The sequence below is a fragment of the Astatotilapia calliptera genome, chromosome 9 (genome assembly GCF_964374335.1).
Source record: "Astatotilapia calliptera chromosome 9, fAstCal68.1, whole genome shotgun sequence".
In the NCBI taxonomy this organism is placed as follows: Eukaryota; Metazoa; Chordata; class Actinopteri; order Cichliformes; family Cichlidae; genus Astatotilapia; species Astatotilapia calliptera.
This window is the reverse complement of record NC_137430.1, coordinates 31951321-31971857: the sequence shown is the minus strand read 5'-3', so window position 1 is coordinate 31971857 and position 20537 is coordinate 31951321. Positions and strand designations below refer to the sequence as shown.

Here is a 20537-nt window from a genome sequence, read left to right as displayed (position 1 = left end):
ACAGTATTGCATCACATATCTTGGCCCAACCTGGTGGCTCTCCAAGGCCCTCATGCACAGCATAAATTTAAAAAGTTTATTCACATCTACTCCATCTTTTTTCCAAAAGCTATTTCTGTGATACTAGAAGTCTTAATCTCAAAAGACAAGATTATGATGATATGTATTATTATTATTTTGCTATTCATAAACTACACTGAAAAATTATGTAATGGTAGGAATATGTTTAAAGATTTAAAGAAAAAATTGGATTTTAATAAAAAGCCACACATAAAATCAAATACACAAAATACTCTTTAAGCCTATTATTTGACAAATCAGCATTAGTTTAAAGCTTCTATTTATCAATAAATTACATTAAACAACATGAAATTAAGTTAAAACCTTAACTATCCAACTACACTGATTACATATAGATTTTATTATACTTTTTGTAGTATAGTATTTGTAGCACATCACAGCTTGATTACAGTTTTTCTCAAATGCTAAAACACAAAAGCCAATCCGCTAAACCAAATGACCAGTTGTCTAAACACATTTACTAAATCTAGTCATCATTTACCAATATCATAAACACATGTCACATGAAGACACAATTCACAGAACACAATCCTCCGTTGTCATAAATCTAAACACATCTTTCCTTGCTAAAACACATATTCTCAAATGAAAGCTCATGTGATGCAACATGCTTGCCACAGTCAGCAATATTTGAACACAATGAACACACCTGGCGTCATTCATTACACACACAATGGCTCAAAATTGAAGACACATGTTGCTAATGCTGTGACCACATGTATAAAAGCAAGTTCAGAGTGCACAGTATGCTGAAGATTCCAAACAAACACAATGGATAAAGGCAGAGTCAGGGGAAGAGGAATTCGATGCAGAGGAGGGAGAAGAGCTGGCCCTGAAAGAAGAGGAGCAGGCCAACGAGGAAGAGTAGTTCAAATGAGAGGGGGAAGAGGAGCAGGCCAACGAGGAAGAGGAGGAGGCCAACATGGGAGAGGAGAAGGTCCAGGAGGGAGAGCAAGGCAACCTTGCACCATCATTACGGACGAGATGCGAGCAACAGTCATTGACCATGTCATTGTCCATGGCATGACAATGGCTGAAGCAGGACTAAGAGTCCGTCCAAACCTGAGTAGGTTCACCGTGGCCGCCATTATCAGGGCATTCGGACAACACAACAGGTATTGTACTCTATTGCTTTCTTTGTCACAATACAGTTTTACAAACCTGTGAAAGTAGTCTATTGGTTTCAAATCAATTGAGACTGTATTGTAACACATGTCAATTGACAACACACGTTTCTTTCTTTAGAGTTGAAAGAATGCCACATAGAGGTGGGAGGGTTGCCATATTTACAGCGGCACAAGAAACCCTCATTGTGGATATGGTTCATGGGAACAACCTCATCAGACTCCGGGAGATCAGAGACAAAGTCATTGCCGATAATGTCAACTTTGAGAGCACTGACGATGTCAGCTTGGCCACAATAGACTGAGTTCTCCGGCGCCAAAAGACGCGGATGAAACAAGTCTATAGGGTTCCCTTTGAGCGCAACTCTGCGCAACACAAAGACCTACGTTACGAGTATGTGCATGTAAGTATACATCCATGTTCACAGTACAGTTAGTGGACATACTTTGTTGCTCAGTGGCCTACATTACTTCCGGACAATACTGTGCTACCTGATTGACTGTTGTTCTGAACACCTGTGCACTTTCACATTTTCACAGAGGATAGTACAGTTGGACGCGATGGCCAAACCTCATGAGTACCTCTTCCTGGATGAGGCTGGCTTCAAGCTGCAGAAACGAAGGCAAAGAGGCCATAACATCATTGGCCAAAGAGCCGTCACTGAGGTCTCTGGCCAACGGGGGGGTAATATTACCCTTTGTGGGGCCATGGGTTTCGGAGGGGCTTGTCCACCAGCATGCTGTCCTTGGGTCTTACAGCACCCAACGTCTCCTCACCTTCCTAGAGGAGCTAAAAGACATCCTCCTGGACCGCCAACAACACCATCCTGGGCCCACACATCACATTATGTCATTTGGGACAATGTCCGCTTCCACAGAACAAACCAAATCAGAGAGTGGTTCACCACCAACAGTGACCACTTTTTAAACGTTTGTCTGCCACCCTACTCCCTTTCCTGAACCCTATCAGGGCTCTAGAGTGCCACCAATTTGGTCGTAAATGCGACCAAATTTTTCAGTGGTGTGACTAAAAAAATATATTTGGTTGCACCTGTGCGACCAACTGTTCGGGTAGCAAAAAAAAAAAAAAAATCTGCAACCTTCCCTGTGGTCAACAACAGACACACATTATGCCCCTATCATGGACTAAACCAATCAGAGATAGTCAGGGGCGGGACCTCTCTGATTGGCCGTGGTCCGGTTGAAAGTGCAGGTGGAAGTGGGAGGTGAGTAGCTTGAATAAAGCGATATCAATTCATTAAATCCTGAATCAACTTTTAAATATAACTGTGTTTTGCCAGAAACACCAGATTCTCAGATTAAAGCTCACAAAACCATTTCAACAACAACCAAACAGCAAATGAGAGCAGGTACACGGATTCCACACAAAGACGTGAACACAGAGCGGACGCATCAGAATCAGCTTTGTCTTTCTCGGCTTTCTCACCCGACGGCCCGTCGGAGCTTAGCGGTTCTGATGCGTCCGGTCCGCGCTGTGATTACGTCTTTTTAAATTATAGAGAACATACAAATAAATTATTTATAAAATCGAAATGATTAAAATTAGGAGATTTAGTGAAATTACGGACACTATTAATTATGTTTAAGGCTAAAAATAATATTTTGCCCTTTAAGTTACAAAGAGTATTTTTATTGTGTTCAGGGGGAGGAGATAGCAGAAGGAAATTTTATTTTAAGCATCAGTTAGCTAGGACTACACAAAGATTAATGAGTCCAACGGTTAGGGGTATACGACTGTGTAACTCTCTTCATTATAATTTAAAGAATTGTATAAATTTACATTGTTTTAAAAAGTGTTACATGCCTAAAACGATATCTCAATATGAAGAATGTGAATGAAATTGGAGTTCATTGAAAAAGGATCCATTATAATATTTTGTTTTATTTATTTTAATTTTATTTTTCTCCTTGTTACTATGTGGAGTGGTATATTCTGATTGTAAATTTGTTGTTTGGTTTGGGTTAGGACCGGAGATAAATGTTAATGTTAGTTTTTTCCCTGATTTTTTGATGGGCGAAAGTTCCTCATGCTGTAACCTCCATCTTACTGCAAGCAAACTTGTCTTATTTGACACATGCTAGACAGTTCTCATATGTAGGCATTCTGCTTTCACAGTCACACATTACAATCGAGAAGTGTGGTCAGCTGAACCCCAGCACACTCTCCACATCAGCAGATGGTGACGCGCACTGCTGTATAAAGAAGCTAGATGAGGAAACAAAACCACGTGCTGACATTTACAGCACACCACAAGCTGGTTTCGTTAACATCTTTGTAGACGGTTCAGCGTTCAAAAATAGTCTCGGGCGAAACTGTGTAGGTTATGCAGTAACCACAGTAGACACAGTTTTAGAAGCAAAAGCCCTAACTTCCTCTTTTTCAGCACAGAGTGCTGAGCTCATTGCTGTCATACGTGCATGCCAGCTACACAAAGGTCAAGATATAAACATCCACACTGACAGCCAATATGCCTTTGCAGCCGTGCATCATTTCGCAAAAATATGGCAAAATAGGGGCATGATCACCTCTACGGGTAATCCAGTACAACATGGACACCTCCTAAAAGAACTATTAGAAGTCATTACCTTGCCAAAACAACTAGCACTATGCAAATGCGCTGCACACCAAAAAGATAACTCAGAAATTACTAAAGGCAATAACTTCACAGACCAAGCCGCAAAGAAGGCCGCACAGCAACCAATACAAACTTTAATGTCTGAAACCTCACAGCTAATACCACTTGATGTACTTAAAGACGAACAGAAGGCCGCACCTATCGCATAGCAAAAGAAATGGCTAAAGTGTGGAGCAGAACTACACAATGACTTAATGACCTGTAATGGCAAACCAATACTGTCAAAATCTCAACACAAGACAGCAGCATTAGTGACACATGGCTTAACGCATCTGTCAAGGGCTGGAATGATAGACGTTCTCTCTAAACATTTTTACACTCACAATTTCGAATCCTCAGCAAATGAATTCATCAGGACATGCATGATTTGCCAAAAACATAATGCACAGGGAAACCTCAGACCAAAGCGAGGTCATTTCCCCACACCACCTCATACGTTCCATACAATCCACATGGATTTTATTGAACTCAATGAATGCCAAGCATCAAAATATGCTTTGATTCTTTGGTCTTGGCCATGGCGGAGTTTGGAGTCTGACTGTTTGAGGCTGTGGACAGGTGTCTTTTATACAGATGATGAGTTCAAACAGATGCCATTCATACAGGTAACGAGTGGGGGACAGAAAAGCGTCTTACAGAAGACGTTACAGGTCTGTGAGAGTAAGAGATTTTCCATGTTTGAGGTGACCAAATACTTATTTTCCACCCTAATTTACGAATAAATTCTTTACAAATCCTACCATGTGAATTCATGGATTTTTTTTTCACATTCTGTCTCTCACAGTTGAAGTGTACCTCTGGTGCAAATTACTGACCTCTGTCATCATTTTAAGTGGGAGAACTTGCACAATCGGTGGCTGACTAAATACTTTTTTGCCCCACTGCATGGGATCACTACAGGTTTTCGCTTAGGCAGTGGTTGCCCTTCTCTCTTGAATCGACTGGAGCGTTCTTTTGGCGCCTTCCCAGCTTTGACAAAATTCCAGCTGGGAAAGCAACATTTACTCAGGGCCTTCTTGATGTGATGTTCTTCTGCTTCCCTGACCTGTCTGTGGGGATGGTGTTCGCTCTGTGTTGTAGCGTCCTGATGACACCCAGTTTGTGCTCCAGTGGGTTATGAGAGTCAAACCTTAAATACTGATCCATATGTGTAGGTTTACGGTACACATCAGATTTTAGATGTCGCCCATTACTGATGGAAATCTCACAGTCTAAGAAGGCTTTGATCAGTGGTCAAAGTGATTGTGTTTGATCAAACACAATAACTTCAATTTTTCCTGAATAACATCTTAAGAAGTTTAGGGAAATCCAAGCTTTAATGTCTTCTAGACATTCTAGAAGTGGTTTAATAGAGAAGGTATCTTTCTGCTTTCCCAAACTTATAGCCAAGCATCTCATTGATCACTGCTGTCATATTGTAGATAAGCTGGTTAGTCTTGGAACTGGTGGTGGTAGGTATCATCCTTAGTGCTGCATTCACATCATCTAGCACAGTGTTTCCTAAACTTTTGGAGCCCTGGCAGATATTTCACATCACAAAAATCACATGTCACACCACCAAAGATGTCAAAAAAAGAGTATACTGATAATTTTTCCGCGCAACAGGCATAGCACAATTGGCTCGGTTTGTCCTCAGTATACCTTTTTTGCTTTCCCCTGACCACTAAATTTCTTCTTTACCTTCTTCTCTTTTACAGTGGAAGAGAATGTAATTGTTCTGCCTGTTACTCATGCCGGTTGATAAGAGTACTAATTAGGTGTAACTAGATAGTTTTCCACGGCACACCTGATCTTTTCTCACGGCACACCTACTGTATGTGCTGTGGCAGAGTGGTTGGGAAACACTGATCTAGCAGATCTTCTGAGGGTACTTCACATAGTCTTGGTAATCAGCTACAGATGATCCAGGTTTCAAGTTTTGCCATGACTCTATCTTGACAATGTCTAGCTGTGAGAGCAGTCCCTTCTTCCAAAATTTGGAACACTAAGCCAGTAGTTGTTTCACCGTCAATGTGGATGTTCGGTATCGAAGATTCCATAGATCCCTAATCCTATTCGCGTAACCCCTTCCACTGGGTTTACTTGCATAGTACCATTGCCAATAGCGGGGTGGCTGTAGCTCAGGTGGCAGAGCAGGTCAGGTGTGAATGTGTGTGTGAATGGGTGAATGACTGAATGTAGTGTAAAGCGCTTTGGGGTCCTTAGGGACTGAGTAAAGCGCTATACAAATGCAGGCCATTTACCATTTTTGATACGGGCGGTTGCCCGGGGCGGCATCATGGTGGGGGGCGGCATCACGGGCATCGGCAAAAAAAAAAAAAATTACTCATACTCATGCTGCCCCGAAATCATACCTGCACTTGTCGGGAATGTCGTAGGCACCGATCGGTTTTCTATCGCCCATTTGCTGGGAGTAAGGGTGCCCTCCGTTTGCGGAGGGCGAAAACACCAGACATCATGATACAGACTTATAATTTGTACCGATGTTTTTTTGACATTCTGTAAGCGAAACGTGAGCGCGAGAGCCCTAGGTACGCCTGCTCGCTGTTGAAGTCAAAGTAAACTTTATTGTCATCTCCGCTATATAGGTACAGTATATAGAAACACGAGATGACGAGGCTCCTGTTACAGCAGTGCAAGTAAACAAACATTAAATATAAGAAGAGTAAGACAATAAATATACACTTTAGGATTAGGGGTACAGGATACAGGTAAGCAGATAAACAGGCTAGGACCGCCACTTACCATTGCAACCCCATTGTGGTTCTCTTGCCCACTGATGCCTTCTTGTTTCAGTAGTTCGCTTCTCAACAGGGTGCCTGATGTTGATATATATACACACCACAATATGTGCCACACATGTAAGAATTTTTTTTTCTAAGTTATAAGGCTTTTGTTACATTTTCCACCAATAAATCATTGAGTCAATTTTAAAGACCATGGTTGATTTAAAGAAAATTTTAATGGATTGATAACATGACACCACTCTACACCCTTACAAAGGTTTGTCAGAATATCTTAAAAAATGTTTGAATGACACATGCAAACAATACCAAAAACACAACCTCCATGATAAAGATAACAAATGTGTTTTGTGGATACAATTTACAAAGATGACGTTCTTCTAGCACTTTTTTCACACCTTGACTCATGTGATTAAGTAGAGGACCATCAGGGGGTCCTTTTGTCCCTCTTTGGGGGGATACTCCCACTGGGTTTAAAATCTTGGACTCTCCACCCTTTGACACTTAGAACTGAAGAAGCTTCTTGGATGAGAGGTGAAACGTCTTCAAAGCTACTTAAAGAAGTCCAGACGCTTTTCTTTCCAAGCTCCTTAGACTACGCTGACCTGGATGACTGAGAACCTTCACAGACTTCTAGCACTTTTTTTTTTTTATCAAAAATTTGAAAATTAAAAATCTTGGCAAAAATGCAATTTGTATATGATTTTGAATACTTTCATTATAATTATCAAAGCTTTGCTTTTTATATTTATACACATAAAAATGGCAACTAAGACCTTTTTTAATCTATCTTTGCTGTTTTCTTTAACACCGTGCTCACTGTGTTCATTAGCTTTTCCACCTGGTCTGAACTTGAGCTGCGGTTCTCAAAAAGAACACACCTGTTGTTGCACTTTTCAATGATTTCCTTCAGACCAGGTTGGCAGGAATGAAGAAAATCCTCCAGGCTCATTTCTGCCTCCTCCAGGTCGTCTCCTCGGGTGAACAGGATGACAGTTTGTTCTTTCACTTTGGTCCCAAAAGTGTTTTCTAGCTTTTTCAGTATGTCTCTCTCACCATCTGTACATCTGCTCACATGCATCACAAGTACAAACACACAGAGTTCTGACTCATAGAGCTCTTTGCACCTTTTTACATGTTTGTCCCGAACTGATGGTTCAGTTTCATCATCAAACATGTCTGGCGTATCAATCACACGCACATGTAAATCATTTATCTCAGTTTCTTCCGCCTGACACTCTGTGGTGACTGGATTTGAACTGGGTTTAGAAACAAAGTGCTTCTTTCGAAGGATGGTGTTTCCACTTGCACTCTTTCCAGTCCCGGCCAATCCCAGAAGAACGACGTTCACTGTGGTGTAAGTATGCTTTCCTGAAATGACGAAGACCAAGCGCAAATTGAACGAAATTTCAAACAGTTAATTTCTTTAAGTCAAAACAACTGCTGTTCTGGGTTGTAATGGGTTCTAAAAAGTGTTACCATATATTTGGTCTTCAATCCAGTTTAAATCTTTTCACTTTTACTGCCAAAACTGTTCAGCACACAATAATAGGATACATGATAGTTAACTCAATAGCTGTAGCACAAGCTGAAAAACACACAACTACACAAACCCTTTATGTGTAGTTCATGGAAAGGTTAATTGTGGTTCAAACATACAGTATGCTAGTGCATTCTTTGTCTGTATGTTGAGTTTTTCAGACTCACTACTACATGTTGTAGCTGAATGTGAAAAAACAAGTAATGCTACTCTTGTTTATGTTTGTGCTGTTTCTTCTTCTTTAGACCTACAGCTCTGATTCAGAGACAACAGAAGTAATAAGACAAGATAGAACTTTTAGGTAATAAAATCACACTTTCAAATTATCTTTAAGCTTTCCACTACAGACATTGTCTGTACTTATACATTGGTTTGCAAACGTATTTGGCCCCCTTTAAATTTTCCACAGTACACCCAGAAACATGAGTCAATTTTATTGGAATTCCACGTGAAAGACCAATACAAAGTGGTGTATAGTGAGAAGTGGAACGAAAATCATACATGATTCCAAACATTTTTTACAAATTAATGACTGAAAAGTGCGGTGTGCGTAATTATTCAGTCCCCTGAGTCAATACTTTGTAGAACCTCTTTTTGCTGCTACAGCTGCCAGTCTTTTAGGGTCTGTCTCTACCAAATTTGCACATCTAGAGACTGAAATCTTTGCCCATTCTTCTTTGCAAAAGAGTTCCAGCTCAGTCAGATTAGATGGACAGCGTTTGTGAACAGCAATTTTCAGATCTTGCCACAGACTCTTGATTGGATTTAGATCTGGACTTTGGGCCATTCTAACACATGGATATGTTTTGTTTTAAACCATTCCATTGTTGCCCTGGCTTTATGTTTAGTGTCGTTGTCCTGCTGGAAGGTGAACCTCCGCCCCAGTCTCAAGTCTTTTGCAGACTCCAAGAGGTTTTCTTCCAGGTTTGCCCTGTATTTGGCTCCATCCATCTTCCCATCAACTCTGACCAGCTTCCCTGTCCCTGCTGATGAGAAGCCCCCCCAGAGCATGATGCTGCCACCACCATATTTGACAGTGGGGATGGTGTGTTCAGCGTGATGTGCAGTGTTAGTTTTCCGCCACACATAGCGTTTTGCATTTAGGCCAAAAGGTTCCATTTTGGTCTCATCTGACCAGAGCAGCTTCTTCCACATGTTTGCTGTGTCCCCCACATGGCTTGTGGCAAACTGGACTTCTTATGGTTTTTTGTTAACAATGGCTTTCTTCTTGCCACACTTCCATAAAGGCCAACTTTGTGCAGTGCACGACTAATAGTTGTCCTATGGACAGATTCCCCCACCTGAGCTGTAGATCTCTGCAGCTCGTCCAGAGTCACCATGGGCCTCTTGGCTGCATTTCTGATCAGCGCTCTCCTTGTTTGGCCTGTGAGTTTAGGTGGACGGCCTTGTCTTGGTAGGTTTACAGTTGTGCTATACTCCTTCCATTTCTGAATGATGGCTTGAACAGTGCTCCGTGGGATGTTCAAGGCTTGGGAAATCTTTTTGTAGCCTAAGCCTGCTTTAAATTTCTCAATAACTTTATCCCTGACCTGTCTGCTGTGTTCTTTGGACTTCATGGTGTTGTTGCTCCCAATATTCTCTTAGACAACTTCTGAGGTAGTCACAGGGCAGCTGTATTTGTACCGACATTAGATTACACACAGGTGGCACTCTACTTAGTCATTAGCACTCATCAGGCAACGTCTATGGGCAACTGACTGCACTCAGACCAAAGGGGGCTGAATAATTACGCACACCCCACTTTGCAGTTATTTATTTGTAAAAAATGTTTGGAATCATGTATGATTTTCGTTCCACTTCTCACGTGTGCACCACTTTGTGTTGGTCTTTCACGTGGAATTCCAATAAAATTGATTCATGATTGTAATGTGACAAAAGGTGGTTTAAGGGGGCCAAATACTTTTGCAAGCCACTGTACATGTGTGTTTACACTACATAGTATCTGTATTGGTTGAATATCCTCAAGAACTCTTTCTCTGTAAAAGAAATAGTATCAAATGGACATCAATGCTTGCAATATTATTAATTCCCAACGCATAACATACCGGCGACTTGTAACAGCCCGAAGAGTGTCATAGTAACGCAAAAGGTAACCTTCTGCGTTACTATGAGATGCTCCGGATTGTTAACTGAAGGGCAGAGAACCTGCATCGCTTTTTTATTTGCTTCGCAGCTTGCTATTGCAACCCTGTCCCTGTCAATCTGTGCCTTTAATGACAGGTACTAGAGCTTTTTTCAAAGACTCTTCATTGCCCAAAATGACGATGGAAATCTTATCTTTACAAACAGATAAAAAAAACAATACAAATAATTAACAATTTTAACAAATAAAATATTTATTCATATTTTTTCCAATGTTTTTGGTTGTTTTTCATTTCTTCCGAAGGTTTCTCAGTTTCTGAGAAACGCTCTGATATTTTGTCTGCTCCTGCACAACATCAGGTGAAGACATGCTCTCTATGACGACATGCACGCACACACATACACACACACGTAAGAATTCAAACTGTCCTTGTGAAGTCATTTGTACCGTTACCACCTGCTAAATATTTTCTTCAAATTCTATTTTCAAAGACTCTCAATATCCCGTTACACCAATTTCTCCAGTGGAAACATTTAGTATTCCTACATGATAGTCTAAATTCTTAAAGCTTTTGATATAATTACTTTCAATTCAATTCAACTCAGTTCAGTTCAATTTTATTTATATAGCACCATATCACATATGTTGCCACAATAAGTTTTATTTTGTAAGGTAAAAATCCAACAACAATACAAAGAAAAGAGAGAAAATCCCCCAAATCATATGACCCCCTATTACCAATCAATTTGGCAACAGTGGGAAGGAAAAACTCTCTATTAACAGGGAGAAACCTCTCATATATCTATTTACCCTTTGATATAAATAAAGGTTAACTTCCTAATTTAAGATATCTAAATAATGGATTTTGTTAATTTTCCATTTCATCTCTTTGTTCCTCTTTGAATTAAATGATTATCCTTAACTCCACACACACACACACACACACACACACACACACACACACACACACACACACACACACACACACACACACACACACACACACACACACACGCACACGCACACACACACACACAGTCCTAGCTAATAATCTAATAATATAGTTATAAACTGTTGTAGAAGGTTGTAACTTACCTTTAGTGTCTGTTTGATTTTGTAACTCAGGGTTTTCAGCAGATCTACAATGTAAGATTTGAGCCTTATTAACTGATGCAAAACCTGCGTGTGTGTATTCAGGTTATCATTGATGTGATCAAATAAAAATAATCATTGAATTGCTCTGAAAAACTGCAACGGAAAGGTTAAACTGACAAAGAATTGTGCATGTATGAATGTACAGCATTAAATAAAGTTTGTCTTTAATATTCCTTTGATACAAAGTTCACTGCTGAATCCACAATTCTCCTTTTTCACTGTTACCTGTTGTTCTTTTGTTCTAGTTGTTTGTCTCCTGGCAGTTTGTTCTCTGTGTTTGAGTCTTGATCCTCGGTGCAGGACTCAACCTGCTGTTCTGTTTGTTTTTGGTTGTTTGTCGTTTCTTCTGAAGGTTTCTCAGTTTTCTCGCTCTGATATTTTGATTGCTCCTGTCCAACTTCAGGTGAAGACGTGCCCTCTATGACCACACACACACACACACACACACACACACACACACACACACACACACACACACACACACACACACACACACACACACACACACGTCTGATGTCAAACTGTCCTTGTTAGATTAAATCTCTTTAATTCCATCACGATGTGTCTTCAAATCTGCTGTACATGTGAAGTCATTTGTACCGTTACCACCTGTTGAATATTTTCTCCAAATTCTGTCTTCAAAGATTCTCAATTTCCCGTTACAGCAATGAAAATGTCTTCCTTGGATACATTTAGTATTCGTACGTGATAGTCTAAATTCTTATAGTCTTTGATGTAAATACATTGAACTCAGTTCAATCTTATTTATATAGCACCATATCACATATGTTGCCTCAATAAGTTTTATTTTGTAAGGTAAAAATCCAACAACAATACAAAAAAAGAGAGAAAATCCCCCAAAGGATATGATTCCCTATTAAAAGTCACTTTGGCAACAGTGGGAATGAAAAACTCTCTATTAACAGGGAGAAACCTCTCATATATCTATTTACCCTTTGATATAAATAAAGGTTAACTTCCTAATTTAAGATATCTAAATAATGGATTTTGTTAATTTTCCATTTCATCTCTTTGTTCCTCTTTGAATTAAATGATTATCCTTAACTCCACACACACACACACACACACACACACACACACACACACACACACACACACACACACACACACACACACACACGCACACACACACACACACACACGCACACAGTCCTAGCTAATAATCTAATAATATAGTTATAAACTGTTAGAGAAGGTTGTAGCTTACCTTTAGTGTCTGTTTGATTTTTTGACTCAGGGATTTCAGCAGATCTACAATGTAAGATTTGAGCCTTATTAACTGATCCAAAACCTGCGTGTGTGTATTCAGGTTATCATTGATGTGATCAAATAAAAATAATCATTGAATTGCTCTGAAAAATTGCAACAGAAAGGTTAAACTGACAAAGAATTGTGCATGTATGAATGTACAGCATTAAATAAAGTTTGTCTTTAATATTCCTTTGATACAAAGTTCACTGCTGAATCCACAATTCTCCTTTTTCACTGTTACCTGTTGTTCTTTTGTTCTAGTTGTTTGTCTCCTGGCAGTTTGTTCTCTGTGTTTGAGTCTTGATCCTGGGTGCAGGACTCAACCTGCTGTTCTGTTTGTTTTTGGTTGTTTGTCGTTTCTTCTGAAGGTTTCTCAGTTTTCTCGCTCTGATATTTTGATTGCTCCTGTCCACCTTCAGGTGAAGACGTGCCCTCTATGACCACACACACACACACACACACACACACACACACACACACACACACACACACACACACACACACACACACACACACACACACGTCTGATGTCAAACTGTCCTTGTTAGATTAAATCTCTTTAATTCCATCACGATGTGTCTTCAAATCTGCTGTACATGTGAAGTCATTTGTACCGTTACCACCTGTTGAATATTTTCTCCAAATTCTGACTTCAAAGATTCTCAATTTCCCGTTACAGCAATGAAAATGTCTTCCTCGGATACATTTAGTATTCGTACGTGATAGTCTAAATTCTTTTAGCCTTTGATGTAAATACATTGAACTCAGTTCAATCTTATTTATATAGCAACAAATCACATATGTTGCCTCAATAAGTTTTATTTTGTAAGGTAAAAATCCAACAACAATACAAAAAAAGAGAGAAAATCCCCCAAAGGATATGATGCCCTATTAAAAGTCACTTTGGCAACAGTGGGAATGAAAAACTCCCTTTTAACAGGAAGAAACCTTTCATATATGTATTTACCCTTTGATAAAAACAAACTTGCTAAATTAAAATATCCAAATCACGGATTTTGTTAATTTTCCATTTCATCTCTTTGTTCCTCTTTGTGCCATGGCCCGCTGTCCTCACTGGGTGCCCTGTTGTGTCCTCATGTTCCCCGATCCTCGTGTGTGTGTATGTGGTGTGTTCTGGTCTCCCTGCACATCCGGGCCAGGAGAGTGGTTTCCCCATTATGGGACTCACTGCACCGGAATGCAATCACACACCTGTAGCTGATCACCCTCATCTCCAGAGCAGTCTTAGCAGAGTGGCTGAGCACCCGTAGGCGCTGGATTGTTGTCAGAGAAACGTCAGTTTCCCAGTTGATTTAGTTATCAGGAAGTGTGTTATTCTCGGCTAACGTGGAGTTTTCTAACAACAGCTTTTGTGATGTTTCCTGCAGGATCTTGGGAACCGGGGGATCGAGCTGACACACGGGTTTTGGGAACAGAGAAAATGGAGACAGGGGCCAGCGTCTTCTTCCAAAGAGTCCTGCATGTGGGTTCTACATCCGCAGGACACTTTGAATAAAACCATTATCCTTAACTGCATGCACATATACAGAAAGACACACACAAAGACAGACATAAACACACGCACGCACACACACACACACACACACACACACACACACACACAGTCCTAGCTAATAATCTAATAATATAGTTATAAACTGTTGTAGAAGGTTGTAACTTACCTTTAGTGTCTGTTTGATTTTGTAACTCAGGGATTTCAGCAGATCTACAATGTAAGATTTGAGCCTTATTAACTGATGCAAAACCTGCGTGTGTGTATTCAGGTTATCATTGATGTGATCAAATAAAAATGATCAATAATTCATTGATCATTTTTATTTGATCTGAAAAAACTGCAACAGAAAGGTTAAACTGACAAAGAATTGTGCATGATGAATGTACAGCATTAAATAAAGTTTGTCTTTAATATTCCTTTGATACAAAGTTCACTCCTGAATCCACAATTCTCCTTTTTCACTGTTACCTCTTGTTCTTTTGTTCTAGTTGTTTGTCTCCTGGCAGTTTGTTCTCTGTGTTTGAGTCTTGAACGTCGGTGCAGGACTCAACCTGCTGTTCTGTTTGTTTTTGGTTGTTTGTCGTTTCTTCTGAAGGTTTCTCAGTTTTCTCGCTCTGATATTTTGTCTGCTCCTGTCCAACTTCAGGTGAAGACGTCCTCTCTATGTCCACACACACACACACACACACACACACACACACACACACACACACACACACACACACACACACACACACACACACACAAATACCCGTAGTTAAAGAATTTTTTACTCTCTCTTGATTCTCCATAAGGTAATCAATTATCCCGACTTACAGACTGACAGACAGGCAGACACACACACACACTCACAAACAGCCAGTGGCAGCTAATCTGCCATCGGTCTCCTGTCAAAAATTAGAAATTTATCCACAATGTGCATATTCAAACAACAAGCCACAAGATACTGGTTTCTCAGCTTGACCAGCTCCAGCCATTGTTAATGGGACATAGACACACCCATTAGTATGCCTAACCTTCTGTTATTCAAATGTTGTTTGGCATTCATATTACATATAAATGACATGACGAGCAAAGTCGGTACCAGAGGTGTGGAATTTGAATCATTAATTTTATGTCTTGACTTGAAAAACTTGTGACTTGACTTGGACTTTTACACCAATGACATGGTCCCACCTCTGATAGAAAATGAGGTATAAGCTACACTATCTGCCATGTGTGTCATGAGGCTGGAACAAATATGACAGAAAGTTTGAAAATGAATCATGTAACACTGAGTTGAGTTATTGCAAGCAATCCCATGTTTCAACAGTTTAACTTAAAGCTTAGCAACATTAACATCAAGGTGGGAGTTTTTTTGAGGAAGTCAGTGTGTGAAGGCAGATGAAAGAATGTTTTAAAATACCACAGTAACAGTGAGTCTTAATTAAAAAGAAAAAAAAACAAGACATACAGGTGTAACTAGTCACTTAGGTAGTCGTGATACGTTTAATTAGCTTTTTCTAGTTCTAATGAAACACTGTCAGACATTACACCAATATATCCGTGTACACATGTTCATGTATTACTATACCACCCAGTTTATCTACATCCACTTTATGATTTCATGTTTATTAACATCAAAAACACAACAGTGACAATATCTATACCAGGTTATATCTTTGATGTGCCTTGGCCAGTGTTGGTCAAGTTACTTGAAAAAAGTAATCAGTAACTAATTACTGATTACTTCCCCCCAAAAGTAATCCTGTTACTTTACTGATTACTTATTTTCAAAAGTAATTAACTACTTAGTTACTTTTTAAAAACACGATTTCCAACCTGAATAGGTGATAAAGCGATAGATCTTTCAGCCCAATTCTACTTTTTCTGCATAATCCATCATACAAAATGTGATCAAATGGAAAAGTCTCTTTTTAAAATTTGTTTTATTAGTTTTAATTTTTTAACTTTATGCATCAAGCAAAAATGTAATTATATGCACCATTCTATGACTGGAAGAAATTTGTTTAATATTTAAACCTATTTTCTGCACATTCCAGCACATAAAATATATTTTTTTTGTGCGTTTACATTCACTCTTTCAAATAGATGCAAGTAAAACACAGCAGAAAATAAATAAAGTCAAAGACTCAGCGGTCCTGTTGCTCTATTTTCACCTGTAAAACAGGAGTAGGGTAGGCGGAGGTTTACGCTGGTGCAGGTGTGCCGCAGCGGTCAGTGGAAGAATCCGCGAGTTTCTCTGTGAATGTCCCATTACGTCGTTGCGCACTCCGTGCTTGTTTAGGGGTTTTTTTTTCGCTGTAAAAAGAAGTTTTCTTCCCACGCACAACGGACACTAATGTTTTTGTCCCTTTTTATGGAATCAAACTCAAAGTAAGGTCAGTACTTCCACGCTTTAAACGCTGCACGCTCATACTCTCTCTGCACTCGATATATGATCCATTGTTGATCTGCACACAGCTGTTGTCACGAACGTCGCACTTGCTTACGTCACTGTCATGAGACATTCTGGCAAAAAAATCACGGTTTTAGTAACGCAGTAACGCAGCGTTCCTACGGGAAAGTAACGGTAATCTAATTACTGTTTTTGCAATAGTAATCGCTTACTTTACTCGTTACTTGAAAAAAGTAATCGGCCATCTCTGGCCTTGGCATCAAACAATTTGAAAACAAACGATTATCTTACCTTTTCTCTTTGTTTTCTCTTTGGACTCAGGATTTGCACAACTACAATAAAAGAGTTGAACCTCATTAATGGATCCAGAACTGTTTGCTTTTATGTAATCATGTAATAATAATATCATAAAACCAATTTAATGCTTGATTGCGATTAAGCAGTTATTTGATTGCAGTTTAACAATTTCCACATTTACCTGTTGTCCTTTTTTCCCAAGCTTTCAAATAAAGCTTTTATAGCCTTTACGTTAGAAGCCATGGTGCACGACTCAACCTGGTTTTCTTTTTGTTCAGAGTCTGTCAACTCTTAGTCTGAAGACTTCTCAATGTTTGGGTGACGATCTATGCTCTGTTACCAATAAATACATGTCATGTGTTATTCTTGGATAATCACTTATAATTAACTGCCCACATATAGTCAAGTGTGCTTATATCAAATTCATCACATTTCTGCTACATACAACTTGTATCATTGTATCATGTATTAATATTCACTTCTTAATTTTTTCGCTGTCTTGAATATTTCATTCAGAAAAGTCTTTCCCAAAGATTTAAGTTAGGAATGTCTTCATATTTTTTCATTTTCCAGGATGAAAAATGTAGTCTGTGTTTAAAAAAAAAAGGATAATATTTTTCAATTGCAGATTACACACAATTACAAGTTTCTAATATTTTACGACTATCCCTAAATTCCTTGATCTTTCAGTAATACAGAGCTACCTCAGCATTGAACAGAATACACTGGCAGTACTTACTTTTTGACCAAAAAGTAAAAAGTATGTCCAAAAGATCCAAGATCCAAAACAGCTGTGTGGTGTCTGCAGGCTGTGCTGCTCTCTGCCTGTGTTATATGAACCTGTTATTCAAAAACTGGAGGTGTGTCAATTGTAGAGCTATAAATAAACAATCTGATAAACAGAAGCTTTTCTCTCTTTCTCAGTTGTGAAGTGAAGGCATTTAAGACAAATCATGGTTCCAACTAAATCAGGGAAGCACCTTTAATCTAATCTATATATGTCATCGTCCCTCAGTTCTCAGTCTCAGTATGCTACCTCTGTTTTTTTTTCTCTTTTTTTTCCTCTGTGTTTTGGTTTTGCCTGTATGAGGGGTGGGACTCTCCCCTGGTTCCTGCTCTCGGCTCCACACACCTGGAGGTAATTAACTCACCTAATCCTGATTCAGTTGTTACCACCATTATTTAAGGCAATGGCTGGTCTTCAGTCTTTGCTGGGTTATTGAACTAATGCAATTAGTTTATAATAAACGGCAAACAATAAAGGTCTGCTGTAACTTTCAATTTCTTGAAAACAAAATATTATTTTAAAGAAATGTTGTCAGATGACAAAGCAATTAGTTCTGTGGACAGCCCGTTCTCACTCCCGAGGCGTAACATGCCGACGTTTTGTCACGTCCCGCGGCGTCCCTGAGGAACGCGAAAGGAGACCTTCGGCATTCTTATGGTACGCAGCAGGTTATGGCTGAAATCCAGTGCAATGACGGTCTCGTGGTAATAGACGTTCCAGCCCTGTATTATAATCCTGTAAGCGATTTGAAGAAAAAGAGCGAACATGTGTAGGTTCAGTCCATACGGTTTGCATATTTCCTCATTTTTCCGAGGTCGTCATTTAGGAACGTGGTGGGTAGCCGAAAACGTAATATGTTGACGATTTGTCACCCAGCGTAAAATGTTATGTTTTGGGAGTGAGAACGTGTTGCTGTGGAAACAGTTTAGTTAGCAAAAGTCTGCCTGCTTCTTAGTCTTTCTGTTTGGCGCTTCTATAAAAATATTGCTAAGCTGAATCCCATTGTTTCACGCTCAGACTTAGAAATGGCCGTCCATGCATTTGTCTCATCTCGTTTGGATTATTGTAATTCTTTAGTCACTTGTTTAAGTAAAGCCTCTGTGGATCATTTGCAAGTTGTTCAGAATGCTGCCGCAAAGCTTCTGACCAAGTCTTCTAAATACTCCCACCTTACACTCCTGCTTATCCAGTTGCACTGGCTCCCAATAAAATTCAGAATCCACTTCCAGATTTTGACTTTGACATTCAGGGCTCTGCATGGACAAGCACCAACCTATATCAGAGGTCTTTTACATCAGTACATCCCCAGCAGGTCCCTGAGGTCATGTGATCAGGGCTTGCTGGTCGCCCAACATACGAGGCTGAAAATGAAAGGCGATAGAGCGTTTGTAACTATGGCCCCCAGACTCATCTTTTTAAACTAGCTTGTGGTTGGTTTATGCTTTTCTGTTTTAGTTTTTGTGAAGCACTTTGTGATTTTTATCTTAAAAGGTGCTATAGAAATAAAATTTTACTTTACTTACTTTACTTCTGTTCTTTTCACATTACACTGAGGTGGCTGTAGCTCAGGTGGTCAAGAAGATCATCTGCTAATTGAAAGGTTGGTAATTTAAGGCCTGGCTACTCCAGTCTCATATAGCCTATCCTTAGGCAAGATACTCACCCTGAGTTATTCTCTGAGTGTAAATGTTAGACAGAAAGGGTGAACGAGGCAAGTTAGTGCCTTGTTGAGGCAAGTGCTTTGAGTGCTTAGAGGATCTGTCATCAATCACTAGTACTCAACAGTGGCATCTGCTGTGGAATTCCTGTGTGTTCAATACATTGTAGCTTGCTCATCAAGACTTTTCCAAAGGTAAAGGACTGAGTAACATAACAACAATCTGCTTGGAAAGGTTTCAATTTGAATACGTTTTTCTTAACTCATTTTCTCCTGTATATTAATAATCTGCCGTCTTGACTGCAGAAACCAGTGGTGTTAAATCTTGACTGCCCCAGCATCAGTCACAAGGCATATAATCTTTCCCTCGATGCCTCACTCCACTATCAGACGCCTGTTAGCAGCTGCGATGGTTTCATCAGTGTGTTCTTGAGGTAACTGCATCATTCCTAAAAGTACCAAGGCCAGCTTTGTATTGTCAAGCATATAATGACAAGTAACTGTAACATATGTATGATATTTATAGAGGTCCAGATATCACAAGTCAAGCTCACTCCTTACACACTCTGCAGTGGAGTCTTGGTCTTCTCCTCCTCTTACATTTCTTGTACCATGTTCTTCAGAAACCTGTCTAAATGGCAGAGTGGTGTCTAACTTTCCCGCAATCTCTTTGAAGCCCCGATCATCCACAATGGAAAAAGTCTGGTTTGTTATTCACCAGCATATAAACAAGAGCCTCATCCAACTCTTTCTTTTAGTCCAATAAGACTGAAACAAACATATAAGCTTTTATGTGACACCATGTGTAATGTGTTAAGGATAATATCTTAAAAGGTTTCGTACATAACAAAATTAAAAATAATCTGCTGTAATTTGAAAAAAGCCCAGTAAAAATGGCAAAGGTTGTAGCACATTTAACTGACTCAGACCAGAGATGAAACCATTGTGCTCGGGTAAAGCTGATCAGTGTCTCTTCTATTTTGGGTAAGGGAAAAACATCCTTGTGCATCAAACTATTCGGTTTCCTGTAATCTACACTACAAAACCTCCAACTGCCATCCTTCATCCTCACCAAGATGATGGTTGCCCATGGACTACAACTTTCTCAGATGACTTCCGTTTCACTCATACCCACAAAGAAAGTTTTATTTCTTTTCTAGATTAAAGGCAGCAAGGAAAGATGCCTTTCCCTAACTGGAGCTTCG

The 20537-nt window shown here is 39.6% G+C and overlaps 1 protein-coding gene across 3 annotated transcripts; it reads right to left on the bottom strand.

Annotated features, from left to right (window-relative positions):
* Window positions 1-6805: 6805 nt before the first annotated feature.
* Window positions 6806-18175, bottom strand: LOC113028856 (uncharacterized). 3 transcript variants are annotated; one of them, XM_080306228.1, is made up of 10 exons: window positions 17628-18151; window positions 17070-17221; window positions 16883-16923; window positions 14662-14854; window positions 14360-14403; window positions 12919-13111; window positions 12634-12677; window positions 11631-11823; window positions 11346-11389; window positions 6806-7977 (listed from the first exon to the last, which is right to left on the bottom strand). In XM_080306228.1, exons 2-10 carry the CDS (start codon window positions 17129-17131, stop codon window positions 7388-7390), a joined length of 1404 nt encoding a protein of 467 aa, XP_080162354.1. In that variant the 5' UTR covers window positions 17132-17221; window positions 17628-18151; the 3' UTR covers window positions 6806-7387. The 3 variants fall into 3 exon arrangements, with proteins under 3 accessions (XP_080162354.1, XP_080162355.1, XP_080162356.1); XM_080306230.1 differs by lacking the exon at window positions 6806-7977 and adding an exon at window positions 10479-10624 and having other exon boundaries at window positions 17628-18174; XM_080306229.1 differs by lacking the exons at window positions 11346-11389; window positions 11631-11823 and having other exon boundaries at window positions 17628-18175.
* Window positions 18176-20537: the final 2362 nt, after the last annotated feature.